This window comes from Passer montanus, unplaced genomic scaffold (assembly GCF_014805655.1).
Source record: "Passer montanus isolate IOZ18808 unplaced genomic scaffold, ASM1480565v1 scaffold7, whole genome shotgun sequence".
In the NCBI taxonomy this organism is placed as follows: Eukaryota; Metazoa; Chordata; class Aves; order Passeriformes; family Passeridae; genus Passer; species Passer montanus.
The window spans coordinates 6091907-6111534 of NW_024372147.1; the positions used below are offsets into that span (position 1 = coordinate 6091907).

Here is a 19628-nt window from a genome sequence, read left to right on the forward strand (position 1 = left end):
TATATATATATATAAAAATATGTAAAATATAACTGTATTTCATACTGCTAATGTCCAGTGCTGTTCCTAGTTGTTCAGCATGTGTGTTTCAAATTTTTTTGTGAACTTGGAAATTGAGTTTATGATTGGCTTAGAACAGTGCTCCCTCTTGCTTTAAATAATTATCTACATGTTAAAATTTTAGTAGTTTGAGATGTCTCAGTAAATGTCTGTGTCTAGGTTTAAAAAATTTAAAATATTCTCCTCTTGAAAACATCATAATAGGTGGCCTCCTAAGTGACAAAGGACTTGACACTGTGATTACCTCAATAAAAATATGTACAAAGAGTGGGATGCTGTGTACATTTCTTCCTGGGACATCTATGCTTTCTAACATAGCAGCCTTATTGCTGCTTTGAGACTTGGAAAGTGTGTTTAGCTGTTCATCCTTGCACTACATAGAGACAGACAACAGACCAGACCCTGCAGCTGCATGCCAAAATCTTTATGTTGCATAATCACAAGCTGTACTTTGGAAGCGGAGACAAGGGGCAGGATAATAATTGCCTCATTTTGCTTTAAGCTGGCACTTGAATCATGCAGTAACTCTGGAGTTATAGGATAATTCAGGTGGAAAGGGACCTCAGGAGGTTTCTTGTGCAAACTTGTGCCCAAAACAGGGTCATCTTTGAGGTCAGAACAAGTTGCCTGGGGCTTTACCCAGTTGGGTTTGACAACCTCCAAGGACAGAGACCGTACAACTTGTCTGCAGTGGGTCCATGGTTTGTCTGTCCTCGTGCAGAAAATTGTTTCCCTTCGTGTGCATCTGAACCTGTCCTATTTGAACTTAGGCCCTTTGTCTCTTACCCACCTTGCACTACTGCTAAGAACCTGGCCTCATCTCTTCAGTCTCTTCCTGTCAGCACCAGTGGGCTGCTGCAGAGTATCCTGAAGGCATCCTTCGTCCAAGCTAAACAAACCCAGCTGCCACAGCCTCCTCTTGCAGGGCCAGTGCTTCAGGCCCCACCATCTTGCTGACCCTCCTTTGGACTCGCTTCTACACATGGTAGCAAGTGTTGAGATAGTATGCAAGGTGTCTCCTCTCCAGTCCCCCCAAGACAGAGATTAGGATTACTGTGTATGTGTACGTGCTGTGGATATTACTGTGTATGTGCTGTGTATGTGACACCCCCAGTGTAGAGCTGCATGTTTGAACCATATGCATGGAGCTCCTGAGCAGTTCCTGAGAGTCAGAGGTCAGCTACCTACACATCCTCTAATCCTGAAGGTTGAATCTGTTAGTGCCCAGCTTGCTATATAAAGAAGCGAATGTAATTGGATTTATGAATCATTTAAGTAGGACTGGGCTGACTGATTTGTGTGATTTTGCAGGCTGATGACAAATGGCAGTCTAAAGAGATTGCCTGGAAGGGAAGGGGGAAAGGCTGTTTGACAACATGGTATTTTTAGAAACTTCTACAGTGTCTCTCATGAAGGATCATGAACACTTGCTTAAAAACAAGAGCAAAACTGGCATCTCTGTTCAGATAGTTCCAAAACTGGACTAGCAGCCTACATTCCTACTATCTCTTTCTGAAATCAGTTCCCAGCTCTTAAAGGAGGTTGTCTTTTTGCCATGCTGTCTGGCAGCACTACCAAGTGTTGAATTTTAACATTTAAAAAAACAGAAAAAATAATTTATTGTCATAGGGACAGGTTAAAAGACTTGATGGTGGAGAGGGGGCGGAGGGAACCTGAATCACAACATGGTTGCTGCTGACAAGTAGCAGAATAGCCTTACTCTGTTGGCTGGAGTAACTGTGAGAGCAGCTGCCTGTTTTAAATTTGCATCCTCTAGTGTAGTGTTAAATGGATGTTCTCTCTGAGGATGCTGGAAGTGGCACAACTGCTTCATTCACAGTAGCATTAGATAATTTATGGAATACGCCCTAGGTTTTGCATGACTCAGGCTACAGCAAGTGATCTCTCCAAATTAGTGTTACACAGACCATAGATTCTATCTGATTATAGGCAAAAAATGTCTCCCTTGATTACTTAAACTGAAAATCTCAATGGGAAATGTGTTCACTGTAAGTTATTTGCATGTTTTTCATAAAGTTAATACCAATAATCTTTTCATTGAAGTTAATTTTAAAATTCCTGTACACCTACATATCATTCCATGATACCCCCTGCAGATGATGCTGCCTTGTAGAGTTACTGCTATTCTGCAATAGCTGGTCCTAAATACTTCAGAGAACAGAGCTGCAAATGTGTAGCCCAGTTCATATAATTTTTGCATGGTGCTGATACCCAGCCTTTACTCTTTTTAATGCAGTATCCCTTGCAGGACTGCCTACAACTGGACCTCCACCTGCCATTTCAAAGGTAGACCAATGATTGAAATGTGCATGCAGCTGTGCCTCCAAACACTCAGGCTGCTCAGGGACCTGCACAGACACATCAGACCATTTGGCTGAGGGTCCTGCCCCTCCTTGCTTGTGTTGCTGTGAGTTTTGGCTAGTGTATAGGTATTCTGTATCCACACTGTGGGTTTTGTGGTGTTTCAGAGAAGATGAGACAGGACAGGTTATACCTAGTGGTAAACAATATGCTTGAACTCCAGGTGAGGGGTTTGGTTTACAAGGGAAGAGAGAGAATGGGAATGCTGTGCTACCATGGAACAGCTGTTAAGTGAATTGAATGCTTTGAGAACCTGTTGCCCTTTTCCTACCATAGGAGGCAGAAACCTGAGGTGCTGGAGGAGTTCACACAACTCTCACCACTGTTTACACTGGTATTCTTCCATTTGTTGCTTAGCTAGCAACGCCTTCCTCTTATAAGGCCTTCCTGCATATCCATCTTGGGACGACATCTTGGTCAAAAAGCAGGCCTGAAAGTTTGCTCTTCGTAGTTGAATTGCAGGATAAGAAACCTGGCAAGTGTTAATACACCATTTCTTACATCAGTCCATGCCATCACTATGAGCATCTGGTCATTTGGCCAAGCTCTAGACTGAGCATGAGCACTAGAGGCCACTTAGTGCTCATATTTGCAGGCTGGTATGGGATGATTTATATGCCCATTGTGGTAGAGTAGCTGTTTAGGTTGAGGAAAGAAAGAAAACGGGGAATGATATGTATACTTTGCTCTTAAAAGTGAGAAATTTTATGGACAAACATGGGGAATATTTAGATAAGCCCACATGGATTATCTTCTGTCTGTTATTGCAGGACACTAAATAGACACAAACTGATAGGCCCTTCCCAGATGGTATTTTGTGGTAAGGGATTGAAAAGCAGCCTATCTGGCTTACATAACTGTGGTCAGCTCCTGTATCTGTGTTACACTTACCTCAGGCTAGCTTAGTGTGTTAACCCTCCTTGCTGCCCTACAGCTCAGTGAAGTATAGCCTCTGTTAGTGATAACACCTTGTGGCTTTGATGTCACAGAACTTGCCAAAAGGAGGCATTAGGTCAAGCCACAGCTTTGTCTGGAACCACAAATAATTCTTCTTGGCTTTGGACAGGATAGGCATACCTTTGGATTGCTCTGACAGGCACTGCCAGCTCTCACCGAGAAGCTGTGTCTAGTGGGGAAATCAAGAGCAGTAGCTCTTTATCTTCTGCTAGAACTTGTGTGGAAGGAAGCAGCTTCAGAAAGCTGGTGCTCTAGTTTATGCTGCCACGAACTTTCTATATGTGTTAACAGATGGCAGTCAAGAGATCTGGTGGCTTCTTTTCCTGTCCCACTTCATGTCTGACAAGTGCTTTTCAAAAAATATATTGCCATCCAGCTTAAAACAAATGTTGTTCTTGCATCTAAAACTATGCAGTTGTCTGCAGCAAAAACATGTTTTCATTGTGTCATGTCATTTCAACAAGTACTGGACAGTGGATTTCTCTGCTAATGCCATGACATGGCATTCTATGCTGATGCTGCCAAACAGTGCTCTTTGGAAAGTTGCCTCCAGTTTGCAGAGGTGTACACTGATGTGGAGAGTGACAGCTGTTTTGCCTTGCCATGCTGTATTTCATGGACAAATTCTTGATGCCAGAAGCTATCACAGTATCCCATGTGTGTGAAGAACCTGGCCCCCTGTGCTTCATCTTTCCAAATGGTCCTGAATTCAGCCATATACTGGACTGCTACTGTTGCAAAAAAGTTGTATGGTATCGCTCACTTGTAAAACTGAGAGGAGGAACAACATCAAAGAAGAGCAAAGTTCATGCTTTGGTATTTTTTTGGCTTATTCTCTTTAGATTTGAGGGTAGGCGATACAAAGTAATGGACTGTTTGCCTCTTTTTTTTTTTTTTTAACATTGGCTTAAGAAAGTTTTTCCCTTACAGTTGGTTCTCATTCTTAATTTCTTCCTTCCAAGAGTTGATTCAAGTATTGCCTCATCCACCCAAAATAGCATAAAGCCAGGAAGACAGCAGCACTTGGGAAAGAAGCAATTTTTTTTCTGAATATAATGTGGTTGAATTTCTGCCGATCTTCTGTGTTTTTAGTGACCACTCATTTCTGCAAGGTCTTTGGAATAGTTAACTCAATAGTGTGCTTTTTTTACAATTATGTAATTACAGCTCCCAAAGCAGGCAATTTGGCCTCTGAATTAATAGGAGTGGTGTGGTCTGTCAAGACTGGTGTGGAAGGCTGTTAGGCGGTGGGAAGGAAGTCTGACCAAGGCTGTGGACGTGGGGTGTGTCGGCTCTGTGGAGGCTTTCACATCCACGTCTTCCAAAAAACGCACTGACAGAAAAGGTGGGCATGACTGGTGCATGTCTGTTTGACAGAACAGGGCTGTGGACGCTGTCCGAAGCTCTCATGTCAGGAATGCTGCCCGGGCTTGGGCCACCGGCCCCATGCTCCCGTGTATCCTGTACGGGCGTCAGCTGCTGGCCGCTGCCAAGGGCAGGGACACAAGAAATATTTTTGTAAATGGGGAATAACAATTCTTTTCTTCCCAGGGAGAATGGAAGTGTTTCTTCGCCTCCCCGGGGCGTTTACAGGCACGATTGGCTGGCGGCGGGGGCGGCCGGGCCCGGCAGGACAAAGTCTCTCTGTGGAGGCTGCTCAGAGCCGGCTTTGTCCCGTCGGGCTCCGCCGCAGCCCCTCGCCAGCGGCCCGGCCGGGTCCCTCGCGGGGCGGAGGCGGGAGAAGCATTCCCGAGGCTGCCGGGACTGACCGCCTGCCCCCGGAGCCCGGCGATGTTACTATGGGAGCGACGCAGGGCTCGGCCGGCAGCGAACCGCGGGAGCCCGCGGCGGGGGCGGAGCAGGTCGGTAGCGCCCGCGGCACCGCCGCGCTCCTCCTCCGGCCCCGGGCCCCGGCCCTGGGCCCCGACGGCAGGGAGCGGTGACAGCGGCGCGCAGGGGGCTGCTGCCCCGCGCTGTGCCTGCTCCAGGCTGTGCCTGTCCCGGGCTGTGCCCCGGGCTGTGCCTGCTCCAGGGTGTGCCTGCCCCGGGCTGTGCCTGCCCCGCGCTGTGCGGCAGGAGCGCTCAGGGCTGCCGCTGGGCTCCGCGCTTCCCACCGGCGCGGGCAGGCGGAGACAATGCTGGAGCCGAGGGCGGTGGGAATACCGTGTTTTTTCCAGTTAAACGGGAGCGGGGAGGCAGCATGTCCTCCGAAGCACTGGCAGGTTCCTGCGGTGCCCGAAGGCTGCGCGAAGTTTTGTATTTTAAATACTGGTTGGGCCCGGGGTGCAGGTCAGTGTGTTAACCGAAAATAACCCCAGTGGAGAAACAAACTCAAAAGTTTGGGGAAGAAAAGCTGCTTCCCCCTCTCACTGGTCCTGGCTTTTTAGGAATTGTCAGTTGCTGAACTGCAGTAATCAATGTGGCTATGGAGTAATAGGCAGCATCTGTCAGGAGTGATGGGGTGGTGTGGTGTGCACACCGGCATGCAGAAAACTGAACTTAGCTATAGTCACTTCTCCCACCCCCACTAAAATGTGGATGCAAGCCATAAACACTTATTTACTCCTCATAATTTTTTTTGGTGGCTTGTAGAATAATCAGTACTCTTAAGTATCCTTGAAGTGTTGATTATGTATGAGATTATTTCCATACTCTGTGTGTTCGGGTTGTTTATTGGTTGAATGGTTTGGTTTTTATTTTTTCTTGGTTTTGTTTGGTTAGGGTTTGTTTTCACCACAGAGGTTGTGCAGTTAATCTGGGTAATTTAATCCACTCTTCTTGTTGCGATATCTTCAACCTCACCTGTATTTGAGTGTTTCATCTCTTCTTAATCCTTCTTGTAAGCCTTTTGACACTGATCCCAGTGCATTTGACACTGTTGCTCCAGTACATTTGGTGAGTAGGTGTAATCATTTGCTGTTGGCTCGGGTGAGAGAAACAGAAACAGACATAATAATGTGCTGGTGCCTTGCTTTGCAGGGGTCTCTTGGGGATGAGGTTTACATGTGCTGTCCTGAGATGATGGAAAGTCTGACTCATGCACATTTGAGCTACAGGAGTTACAAAGCCTGCATTTACAGACGTACACTTCACATGGCTATAGTTTAAATTCTTCACTTAAACAAAGTTATAGTCATGGAATGATTACTGAAGCAAGATGCTTCTCAGTGTATTCAAACACATGTAGGGCCAGACTGTCTCCTTCCATTTGTCCCAAATAACAACTTTTTTTTTGGCCTGCTTTTACCAATATCGATGGAATCCTTTTGAAATTAATGGCAATGCTTCTGTTCTGATAAAAAGTGTGGGTTGTCAGGTCTCAACGAAGTGTATGGCATTTCTTCAAACCATTTTAGGGCCTGCCTTTCATGTAAAGAAGTAAGAATTAATTGCGTTGGTTAAAGCTTCTTGTTGGTTCACAGCTGTGAGTCCAGGCAGTGTGGAAGTTAGTTGTGTTGGTTATGAATTCAGTGCCAGCTTCTCTGTCAGCAAAATGGGAGCTTTGGCTGATCTTTCCCTCTGCCTACTGTGTGAGACTGCGAGAGCTCATGTTTCTTATGTGGACTCAACTTAAGTAGGGAGACATGGTCAGTGTAGCTACTGCAATAGTTATGTTCCTTATAATACAGTTGCTAATAAGACCACAATTCCATTTCTTGTATAAAGACACCAGTTTGCTCATTATTTTGTAGAAAAAGAGAGAAGAACCTAGAGAGATACTGCAGCTATGAGTTCTAGCTTCCTCTTTATTTTTCCTAATGAAGCTGTGCGAACAGTATAAAATTTATAACTGTACTAGGAATTCTGACTGTAATTCATGGCTGTTAAAATTGCAGATGAACGTAGAATCGCTTCATTTTTTAAAGCCATATTTGGAATGAATTCCTTACCGTGAAAACAAAGAACTTTCCAAGAATTTTGTGTCATCTGTGCTGATAGGAGAGACATATACTGCAAGTACCCAAGCACCAGCCTTCAGGCAGATTTATGCTCCTGAATGCATCCTAACTGGAGTGTACAGTGGAAAACAATATGTAAATGCAGTTACTCTCGACGCTTTGTGAGACTAAAGCGTCATCTAACTTACTAAATAGTAGGAGAGATGCCTTCATTAACTCTTCAGGCATCTCTATCCCAGATCTTCAAAATGCAGTAAAGAAGGAAATGCTCCTGCATTGCTTGAAGTTCTAGCAGTTAACTAAACAGGAAGATAATCAGCAACCACGCTTGCCAGGTGTTTGTGTCTTGTGTTGTGCCCTGTTAAGTAATCAGGGAGCAATATCTTTTTTGTGTGTTCTGCCACTGGCGTCTCTAGATCTGAAAAATAATACTGCCTGAGTGTTTCATAACTGAGTTTTGGATGGTTCTTGTTAAAAAAACCCACAGTATTAAAAAAACCCCAAAACTTGGAAAGAAACCAGCTCTGATCTACAGCATCTGAATACAGCTACAAGAAATAATGCACCTATTCATTATTCATTGATTTATGACTTAATAATATGTATATACTTAGCCTATACGTTTTGCTTGCACATGTGTGTCTATTCTGTGGTAAGAGAGCATTCCGAACGCTCACTCCTTACGATTTTTAGTCAGTATGAGCTTTTCAGAGATAATGCAGGATGTCTAGCTAGGCTGCCATTCTAGGCTCCATAAACAAAGCTCTGTGAAGCAAATTGTTGGCCTTTGACTGAACTGAGCAGCTTGCTGCCCGGGTCAGCACTTGGCACTGATGGCTCTTCCTTTCTGTGTTCTAGCACTTGCAAAAATCTAGTGGATAATGTGAGGTTTATTTAATGGCCGTGGCTGAGGATTCTTCTGTCCGACCAGTATTTCAGAAGCTTTTTGAAGAGTTGCAGAACAGGATGAAAAATAACTTACATTTTTTTATTTCTTTGTTTTCCGTAGCAATTCTTATTCCAGAAATAAAAAGTGGTCAGTGGTTTTGGTTATTCTGTTCGTAGAGTTGATACATTATTAAAGCAATTGAAGTGACAGTAGCATAGCTAATTGGTAGCATGTGTGTGCATGCTCTTTAGATGATGCATAAGAATTCGTTTATTCTTTGTGGAGCTGTACTTGCATTGTTTTGTCTGTGGGCTAACTAACGATTATAGTTTGGCTGTAAATTTTTATTTTCTAACACTTTGTTTCTTAAAAGTCTTTCAGTGAGGATGTTGTTTCTGATTCGGTACTTTGGCAGGATCTCCCTTTCAGTTGCTGGCAGTTGACAAATACTTGTATGTGCTTTACCTCAGTATGATGCGTTACATTAGGGCAAAAAATCCTAGTGTCAGACTTCTAAAGACATGGTGTTGATTGCAGATGGATGCCTGCTGGCATTTCCAATAGCTGTTGTGCACTCAGCTCCCCTTTGGCAAGAATTCTTTCCTGGCTGTTTGTGTGCATTGCCCAGTGCACCTGAAGGTTTTAAGGATAGGTTAAGATGGTGGAAGAAGGCGAGGAGTCTTGTACCTCAAAGACACTTGTCAAACTGTTGGTAGAATATGAGACCCCCTGTACCAGAGTACTGTTGATATATCCCTCTTTGCTGTCCCTTTAGTGTATATGAAATATTTATAATCTAGTTCTAACATATTTGGATGTCTTAAGTATGTTTACAATTTTCTGAGTGGCTTTTTGTTTGACAGATTATTATGATGTCTTTTTAATGTTGCTGTGGTGGTGAACTACAGAATTTAATTAGTTAAATTTTATTCATTAACTTCCCTCCCCTGTTTTTATAATTTGACCTAATTTTCAGCTCTTTTTCCAAGCTTTCTTTTCCTGCTTTATATTGTAGAAGCCAGTAGATATGTTCCTAATGTCTTCTGTAGCAATATAAATGGATTAAAACTCTTGGATCGCACTAATTTGATTAGATTTTTTAAAGCATTTTCATCTATAGGCAGGTGGATAACTTCAGGTTTTTTCAGATGTGAATGTTATTATGGTTTGCTTCTGCTTTGTGTGTCAGAAGGTTCTTGAACTGTATAATGTTCTTTCATGTGGCTAAGACCACAAGAAGAAAACTTTCTGTTCCAAATCTCAGTTGAGAATGAACTAGTTGCTACCTGAGATTTGCTCAGGGTGGTAATTTAATGGAATAATTTCTAAACCTTAATGATTCTGACCTGTTTAGTTTCCCTTCAGCCACATAAGCAAAAGGATTCTCTTGTTTTTCTTTCTTAGTTCTTTTCAAAGCCTCATGTGGTTGCAAAAGGAGGAATAAATTTTTTTTCTGTTACTTGCTGAGCTTGTTCTGCTTAGTTTATTCTTTGTGTACTCAGTTTGCAGTTCAGTGGAAGTGGCCCTGTTTCATAGGGATGTGTCAGTTTGGTTTCATTTAGTGGTTGGAGTGATGCCTGAAGTTACTTACATCAATGTTACATGCATGTGAAGTGTTTCGGGAGAAATATTGCATCAAGGGCTCTAGTTTTAAATTGTTCTGCTGGCATCCTTTCAAGTGAAGAAAGAAGGCTGCAGATAAACTCAGATTAGTGCTGTAGGAATGAACCAGACACATGAAAGTGACTATCTTGATACGAAAGAAAAGGGGCAGCTGACTTCACCTCTCTGTCCCTTGTGTTGATTTACTACTTGTTTTTTGACTGCTGGCACTTCATAATTTTGTTAGTAAAGTCATGCATAAGTGCATGGTAGGTATACTTGGAGTTCATCCAGCCTTGCAAGAAAATTGAGGGAAAGGAATGAAATGAATGTTTTCTTGCCTGAGACTGTTTTATCGGTGTTATCAGATAAGGGTAAATTTTAGTGTAATACTATTTTATGTTGGATGGTAGGTTGCTGGTGACACTGTCCCAGCAAAAATCAGAGCTGTGGCTATATGATTGATTTTGTTGTTTGAAATAATAATTATAGTCCTTTGGAGGCTCTGAGGAGGAGCCATTGCTGTGAGTAAAGGGATTCTGAATGTGTTTTACTAAAGCAGGTGCAGCTGGCTCAATCCATTGTCTCATGGTATATAAGGTCTTGGGAAGGGCTGGGTGATTTTTTTACTCTTTTTCCAAATACACTGTGAGGAGTATCAATACAAGACTTACAGACCTAAACCCTTCAAATGCGATCCCCAGATCTGCACTTGAATCTGTGCATCCCACTGTCTGGATGACAGAAAAACTGCTAAACTCCCTTTTGCAGCAGATTTTGTTTTCATTTTAGTTACGTGTAAGCCATGTAAAAGTTCAGAAGTGAACTTCAGCAATGTTCTCTGGCATGGCTGAGTGGACTGTTGAGACATCTTGAGGAGAGGTGAGTTGCTTAAGACCTTGAAGGCAGGAGTGTGGTGGTAGAAAGAAAGGAATGCAGAGAGGTACGACTAATGTGACTGGAAAACAGTGAAAAGTTGGCTAATGAATTGAGCTGTTTGTTGTGGCATGTATATGAATGATGCCAAATGACTTCAGGCTCAAAGCAGCTTGATTATTTTGCAGAGTTTTGGTATCTTTTGGTCAATGTGGCCTTCAGTTTGATGTTTGTGTTCTGTGAGGTTTGTGATACAGTGGTTTTACGAAATGCATTGTATAGTGTGAATTTTATGGGGTTTTAGGGTTAGATATGATCCAATATACTGTTAAATTTTATGCATTACACAGAGCTATATTCGGGTTTACTTCCTTCAGACAAGAAAATAAAGCTAATGTGACAGTGTGTAGTAAGATTACATACTTAGATACATACACACAGGAATGCTTGACTAAAAGTAAAATGCTTTCAAGAATACGGCGTATCGTTGTTCTATTAATAGAGTGAGAACAAAGGCTACTAGAAACCTTAACAAGGATAGAAAATCTGGTTCAGGATGAAGCTCGGAAACTAACAATTGTTCCATTGTTTGAATTCTCTTGCATTATGGCTGGATGATTAAATATAAACGCTGGCCTGACTGGATTGTATCCCGGTAATGAATTGGCCTTTTAAAAACCAGTTGCAGGAAGCAGTAGACAGGTACCCAGCTTGTTTTTCTCAGATTCCAGAGTTGCAGGTGTCAAATGACCAATGGAATAACAATAATCTTTTGATTCTAGAGTTGGTCACTTATATGCTTGTATATATTGTGTCTACTTGAATATGGATGCAGGAAGATGAAACATTCAAAAACAGTAGCAGTACAAAGTGTACTACTGAAGTTGAATAAAATGATAATAAGAACTATGGACCATGGAATACATATGGTGCTTCAGTGGTTTGGTGGTTTTTTGGTGTTTTTGTTTGTTTGTTTGGGTTTTTTTGTTGTTGTTTTGGTTTGGGTTGGGGTTTTTTTTAGGTTTTTTGTTTGATTTTTGTGTGGGTTTTTTTTTAGGGGGGATTTTTTGTTTCTGGGGCCTTTTTTTTCTTTGTTTTCATTTGTTTTGATTTTTGTTTGCTTGTGGGAGATTGGTTTGGTTTGGGGATTTTTTTCTATTTTTTTTTTCTTTTTAATTTTAAGATGACACAAGAGTAAAAGCTATGTTTTAGTTGCAAACAATAAATAATTAATGAAATGAGGCACTTCAGGAATGGCGGCTGCACTTAATTTATTTTCACAGTTAACTTAGGCTTCATTAAGAAAAAAAATTAAGTTAATGAAATTGATTATGTGCACCTACTGAGTCTATGTGCACCTACTATGCACCTACCTCACCACCGAATCCTGATACTGCAAGCACACCAGAATCAAACTTTTGGGTTTTTATTTTATTGTGCTAAGACAAGATCAAGTCCCCTTGAACTCAGGTTATGCACAATTTGCTGTAGCATTTTAATTCTCAGACTTCATTTGTGTGGGTATCCCAAGGAGCAGAAGGTCCAGAAACATGGTGACTGTAAAGAAATGTGTTATGTTTACAGTTAAAGTGAATGGAGCTGACTTAAGTCAGAAGTAGCTTTTAAAGCCAGTATTGATCAGGTGAATTGAAAATTCTATGTCCCTTCAGTAGTTACCTTCCTGAAGCATATACAAAAAAGTCTTCCTAGCACCATAATCTGTGTGACAACATGAAAGTCTAGGAAAAAAATTTAGAAAACAAAACTGCAGGTAAACTCTTAATTTTCCAGTGTGTATGCACATATCCAACTTTCAAGTATAATTGATCTGTTGGCCTTATACCTCAATTAATTTTGATCTTCAGGTAAAGCCTTTGGCTTCCAGGTTTTTATCTCCTCAAGCCTTGTTGAGTGTTTAAAAAGTGGGTGGTGGAGAAATCTACTTTACTCCAAGACTGGGCACATGCTGTGCCTCAGGAGGTAAGGTTTGTTTTCTTTAGAGCCCCTTTGATACCTGTGGGAGAATAAATTGTCATTTAAGGCTTCTCCACTGGGCTGGTGCTGTAGGTCCCAGAACACTTGGGAAAACCAGCTTCTGGCTATCCTCTGTGAAGCAATATGTGAAAAGGAAGGCATCTTTGATGAAAAAAAAAAAAGTTAGTTGCTAGAGCGTTGTTTCTCAAGAGGCAGAAACTAAAAATTAAAATAATGGGGGGGGGGGGGGGGGAAAAAAACAACAACAAGAAGGAAATAGGATTGGTTTTGGTTTTTCCCCAAATAGCAGTTTTCTGTTTCAATTGAAGCTGTTCCCTCACAAATTTGGAAGAACCGATTGCTTCCTGTTGGGGGAGCACTGGAACAATTTTATCAGGGCAGTGAGAGAACTGTTGTTGAGCAAAAGACAGAGAAGAGAACTTGCTCTTGGAATAGGTCTAAGCTGAATTTTTTGAGCTTTAGGTAATTAGTAGATGAGACCTGAGTATCTTTCAGCTGTGCTTTCAATACAATCAAATACAATCTTTTCTCCCCACTTCATCTTGAACAAGCTTTTGTTTCATTTGCAATGGGATATTTTTTACTGGGTTTTGATGAGGCACATGTATGCATCAACAGCAGCTGTAAGAAGCGCAGACAACTCCACTCGTGCCTACCACTCATGCCAGAAAAGTTTTGCATGTGTACTTTTAGTTGGCATAACATATGGGGGTTGTAAATTGATGCTGAGTTTTAATGTTTGGAACTTGCTACACTCTGCTGCATATATATTGCTTTTTGCCCCCATCCCTGCCTTTGATCATGGTAAATGATGACCTGCTCTGGGTAGCACCAAACCAACTCAGGTGACTGCTTTTGTAGTAACTCTGTTCCACAATAATTAGAGAGGGAATGAAAATGTGAATGTCTTGCTACGATTAGCATGTCCAGTAAGTGTCACTGTTTAAAAAAGACACCACACAATCTCTAGTATTTAATGCATACTCAATTGAAATTATTAACTGTTGCTCTTACTGTCAGAGATCACAAGTACTGTGAAATACAAGTGAATTAATTCTAGAAAATCCCTCTGTGTATGTTGTTTACTTTTCTGGTGTAATGAGAAGTTACTCTTTTATGTCAGCAAAATCAGAACTTAAAAGGACCTTGTGGTGCTTTCTGAAAGTGTAAACTGTTTAAATTCAGGTAAAAAGCATTTGGGAAGAAAAAGTTTCACTCTGAAAATGTAACTATAGCTCTGCTTTTTATTGTTAAGTTTTTATTTTGTTGTTTTTATTGCTAAAATATAGGACTGCTAATTTTCAGGTACCTAATTTTTATGGTATCTTGGTGTCTCTGTCTGTATTAGTGTGTGGTTTATCTTTGGAGTACCAGATGTTTCTCTTTTTCCAGAACATGAAACTGAATGGGGAATATGTTTGTTTCCTTTTTATAAACAGTACAATTAATTCCTGGAAAAAAAAAAGTGGTAGGAAAAGGTCCTTAATGAAGCCAAAATCAATAAAAAACCAAACCAACCCCAGTCTGTTTGAGAAAGGGTATGGACTTGAGATAAAAGAAAGAAAAGCAAAAGCACCTAACAATTTTGTTTTAACATCACATTTTCTGCCGTATTTACTATCAAAGGATGGTTTTGAAATAGGATTTTGGCCTAATGAGAAGTATCAGAATTTATTTTTTTTTTACTTCTCCGGGTTAGGGTGATGCAGCCCGCTCAGCCCCAGCGCACAGTAGCTGAGCGCGGTTCCTGGCGTGAGCCGGGGGGGAAAGAAAGCAGGCTTGCTTTCTGCTCGTCTGTGCCACAGGGCATATATTTAGTGTGCACATATGTGTAAATAAAAATTATGTTTTGCTCTGCACAGGGCATCCCCAAGAGTCACACCATGTGCCTGACAGCATTTTCCAAACACTCATTGAGCTCTGTCAGGCTGGTGCTGTGACCACTTCCTTGGGGAGTTGTTCCAGTGCCCAAACACCCTCTGGGTGAAAAACTTTATTCTAATGTACAGCCTAAACCTCCTCTCACACATCTCCAGGCCATTCCCTCAGGTGCTGTCACTGGCCACCACAGAGATCAGTGCCTGCCCCTCCTCTTCTCCTCACGAGGAAGCTGCAACTGCAATGAGGGCTCCCCTCAGTCTCCTGTTGTCCAGGCTGAACAGATGAAATGACCTCAGCTGCTCCTCATACATCTTCCCCTCAAGGCCTTTTTCCATCTTGGATGCTTGCTTCTAATAGCTTTATATCTTTTGAGGTATTGTGGTGCCCAAAACTGCACACAGGACTTGAGGTGGGGCCACACCAGCACAGAACAGGGTGGACAATCAGTATATGTATAATTATAATTTAATCAGTATAGTACATAATGTATTTTCTCATACTATTAAGTAGCCTTAAAGGCACTTGGGACCTTCTGTATTCCTGTCTTTTCCACAGAAGTATTTTTCTTTGTCTCTTTTAATTCCATGCTCCTGGCTAGATGGCCAGTCCTTAAGAGTGGTGGTGAATAGGGTTAAATCCAGCTGATTGCCAGAAACAAATTGAGTTTCTAGAGGTCAGTACTGGGTCTGGTCCTGTTTAATACCTTAACTGGTGATCTGGACAGATGACATTAAGTTGGGTGAGAGTGCTGATCTGCTTGCTGGAGGCTGGGAAGGCTCTGTAGAGGGATCTGGACAGGCTGGATCCATGGTCCAAGACTAACAGCATGAGGGTCAGCAAGACCAAAGGATGAGTCCTAGACTTTCATCAGAACCCCAAGCAGTGCTTACAGGCTGTGGACTGAGTGGCTGGAAAGCTGCCCAGCATAAAAGGGCCTGGGGGTGCTGTTTGACAGCAGCTGAACATGAGCCAATATATGCCCAGGGGGCCAAAAAGGCCAGTGGCATCCTGACCTGTACCAGCAGTAGTCTAGCCAGCAGGATGAGGGAAGTGATTGTCCATGTTTACTCAGCACTGGTGAGGCCACATGTGAAATTCTGTACTAAGTTCTAGGCCTCTTATTCTAAGAAACATGTTGAATTGCTGGAGTCTGTCTGGAGAAGGGAAACAGAACTGGTGAAGGGTCTGGAGAACAAGCCCTGTGAAGAGCAGCTGAGGAAGCTGGGGGTGTTTAACCTGGAGAAAAGGAGGATCAGAGATGACCTCATTGCTCTCTACAGATGTGTGAAAGGTGGGTGTGAGTCTCTTCTCCCTGACAGCTAGTTGCAAAATGAGAGGACACAGGCTCAAGTTGTGCCAGAATGATGTTTCAATTGAATATTAGGAAAGGTTTCTTCATAGAAAGGGTTATACAAGTTGCCAGGAGTTGTGGCTGAGTCACCATCCCTGGAGGTATTTAAAAGCCATGTAGGTATACTCCTAGGGATATGATGTAGTGGTGATCTTGGCAGTGTTACATTAACAGCTGGACTCAGTGATATTGGAGGCCGTTTCAACCTAAATGATTCTATGATTTAATCTTAGAATTAAAATAGTCCTTTTATAAATTCTTGTTTTCCTGGTACATCCTTAAAAGGTGAAGCCTCATCTGTTGTCCAAGTTGAATTTAGCTGCAGAGTTCTAATATTTGTTCTGCCATTTCCCTTGGCCTGCCAGTTCAGCTGACAGAAGTGGCAAGAGAGTAATTCACTGAGAAAAAATGAGGATGTTTTTGTGGCTTTAGAAAGCTGTCTTGGCTTCTTTTTAAGAACTGAACAGCAGAATTCACAGAGGCAAGGGGCTACATGTAAATGAGCAGGAAGAGTGTGGAAAATGTGATGATCAGAAAGAATTTGTTTAGTTCATACCATGCAAAGCTGTACCCCAGCCTATGAAGTTGCGTGTTTGTGAAGGAAAAACTGCATAGCCAAAAATGAAAAGGGGTGTTGGTCTTGTGAGAACCTTCCAAAAGTGCTCACTTTTAGAGGCAAGGAAGCTTTGACAAGTCTGAGAAGAAGAAAGCACCTAGAAAGCAAGAGAACAAACAAATTAAAAATGCAATGCACCTTAGATTTTCATAACCAATTTCTAAGGTGAATTGTGACTTGACCTCAAAATATTTTAATAAAATCCTGATTTTTCCCTTTTCTTCCTTCAAAATGCTTGTCCCACTTCCTGAAAATTTTCAGTACAGTTGGTAAATGTTTAGTAAAAATATGTAGGAAATACAGTTTTCCTAGAGAGTATCTTACTGTCTCGAACTGAAAATAATTTCCCCAAAAACAAGTTGCTTTTTTTTCCCTTCCCCAAAGAGTCTAGTGTATGCATTACTCAAATATTTATATGTGCAGTCTCCCCATTTTTATTTAGGTGCTTCTTCAATACAGAGTTGAAACAAAACTGAACTATACAGCAATTATCTGCCCTATGCTCTAATCCACCAGAAAGATGCCTTATGCCAAATTCTTCACTGTCTTCTTTTCAGTGTCCCTGTTAGTCCCTTTCTATTTTGGAATTGCAGAAAAATTAAATATTTACAAAACTGAAATCCCAGGCCTCTATTTTGATTTGAATTTGTTTTTTGGTGGTTTTTTCCCTGTGCTTGGGCAAATTCCTGAAGAAATTCTCTCAACTGGGGATGTTCTTTCATCACTGTGAGCCATTTGAAGAATGCTACTGCAGAGGCTGCTGCACTGGGCGGATTGTGTGATAGCCTTCATTTCATTTAAGCTTTATTTGTCATTTAAATGTTGTGAGCTGGATGAAGTGATACATTTTGCATTAAAAAGCACACAACTGTCAAAGATCCAGATCAGCATAGATCTTCTCTGTGTGTGAAACCTTTTTCCATCCCCTTGGGCTAATTTGTTAAGCAATTTTTTGTGCACTAGTACATCTGGGGCATTATGCTGTGAATGTTGATGTCAGGGTTACAATGCAAATGAGACCTAGATGCATTTGTCAATTAATATTCTCAATAGTTTGATGAACAGTGCTGTTGCCCTTCATCTCCCCACTTCTGGGTAGGAGTGGATTCTGGTTCAGTTTGCAGTCTGGAAGGCATTTGTTGTGTCATAGTGCATCAAGAGATAGAAATGAATGCAGGCTCTGCCACCCTGGAGTTCTTCCTCTCCTGTTAGCTGGCTCAAACTCCCACATTGGGAGAGGGTTGATCCCTGTTTTCTGATTACAGGGGCCATTTTCCTGCAAGACTTGTATTTGACAGAAATGGAGGAAATCTGTGTGTTGGCTTCCTTGCACAACACTTGGGCTACTTGACTTGAAGTCAAGAAACCTAAATTATGCTCTTGGCTCTGCAGCTGAGAGCTTTGGTACGGGTTGATTTGTAAGAAGTAGTAGTTTTGCTAACTGGAAGCAAAAATCATAGTGAAATTGTGCTCAGCACAGTGTCAAATAATGACTGGGCATTGTTGTCATGCTGGATTCATACTATTCCTGAAAGAAGTGAAACAAAAGACCCTTTCATTATTGTTTAGTTAACTGTAGTTAACCATTCTCATTTGGTCATTTTGAAAGTTTTCATGAAACTTAAGAGGTAAAGATTGGTTTGTGCATGCCTGGAGTGGGCTTGTTGTACTTCATGCAGTATTTGCCAGTTTTAGATAGAATTTACAATTTATAGCAACTGAATAGTATAAGTCCTGGGTGAAATATGATTAAGAAGAGCTTTAAACAATATCTTGTCTTTTACATGAAGAATGGTTTATGTTTCTATATGGTGACATTCAACTTATCACTATTTTATCTTATTTATCTATAAAAAGCAAATTTTTAGAAACATGTTCAATTTATGTTTTCTTTAGATCTTTTTAGGCAGCCCTTCAGATTGCTGTTTCTACATGCATTGTGCAAAAAAAGCAGTTTCTGACACAAGGTAATACACAAAATCACAGAGTGATTGGGGTTGGAAAGGACTTGAAAAATAATGTCATTCCAACCCCCTTGCCATGAGCAGGGACAACTTCCACTTGACCAGGCTGCTGATAAATGTGTTTGTTACCTTGCCAATAGAGCAAAAGTATTTTGCTAATATTTATTCTTGTTGGGTAATTTGGGTGAAAGCAAACCTTATACAATGTAACTGATAATTCCCCATTAGAGGGAAGAGGAAGAAACGATTGTCTGTCTCATTTCTGTGTGATTTTTTTTCTTCTCCTTCAAAAATTTCCATTCCATTGCAGAAGTATACTTGTGTGTACAGTTCATGACTTTTTTTTTTCCGATTTCCTGCATCCTGATAATATAACCCATTGTGATGTTAGCAACCATTTTTGATTTTACAGGAATGTGAAAGTAGAACTGATGGTCTTTTAACATGGAGCTGTACCTTAAATTTCTTCTTTGTGCCCCTAGGAGGAAAGAGAAGGTGTTTCTGCCATTGTCAAAGAGCAGTTATCTTTTACTTCTAGTGGATATCTTAAGCAAACCATTTTTTAATCACTTCTCTTTATTTAATTTGAGCCATTCATCACTCTAGGAACCTGTTTCTTGAGGAGGATGTGATCTGTTGCTGTTCTGGGAGTTGTTGTATTGGTGCAGGAACCTATATGAAAAATAGGATATGCTTCTCTGAATCAGAGCATTTATTGGTAGAAAATAAGGTACCTCCTTTTGTGCAAGATGTTGGCTGTATTGTGAACGATCCATAGGTAAAAGTAGGTTTTTTTCTTATTTTCTTGGATCCTAATCAAAAGTCTGCTGTATCATACACAGATAATTAATGGGGACACATCAACTGGAGCTTCCTCACTGCTCCAGAAAGGCCTGGTAAAGGTCCTGTTTTCCTCTTCAGCCACATTTCACTATGTTAAGAATACTTGGCAAGCTCTGGCTATGCAGCATTCATCATCATTTTGTAGACATCTTTAATAACCTGGGCTATGGCATTCAGCTGAAAAATAGGAGGTGTGGTGCTTCATACTGTACACTGATGTATAGATTGCTTTTTATTTCACTGAGCCTCCACTCTATACAGAGGGCATTTCTTTAGTGTTATCCAGAAACTGAAGTGAATCAGCATCTTTGAA

At 41.3% G+C, this 19628-nt stretch overlaps 1 protein-coding gene across 2 annotated transcripts in view; it reads left to right on the top strand.

Annotated features, from left to right (window-relative positions):
- TJP2 (tight junction protein 2) overlaps positions 1–19628 on the top strand; it is a 63106-nt gene that overhangs the window by 14607 nt on the left and 28871 nt on the right. Inside the window, exon 1 of one of the 2 annotated variants that reach the window (XM_039729598.1) lies at positions 5146–5261. The exons of the other annotated variant lie outside the window; for it this stretch is intronic. Within the exon in view, the coding sequence (XP_039585532.1) occupies positions 5199–5261 (63 nt within the window). The 5' untranslated portion in view covers positions 5146–5198. Of the gene's footprint in view, positions 1–5145; positions 5262–19628 lie in introns of those variants that run through there. 2 annotated transcript variants of the gene reach the window in all.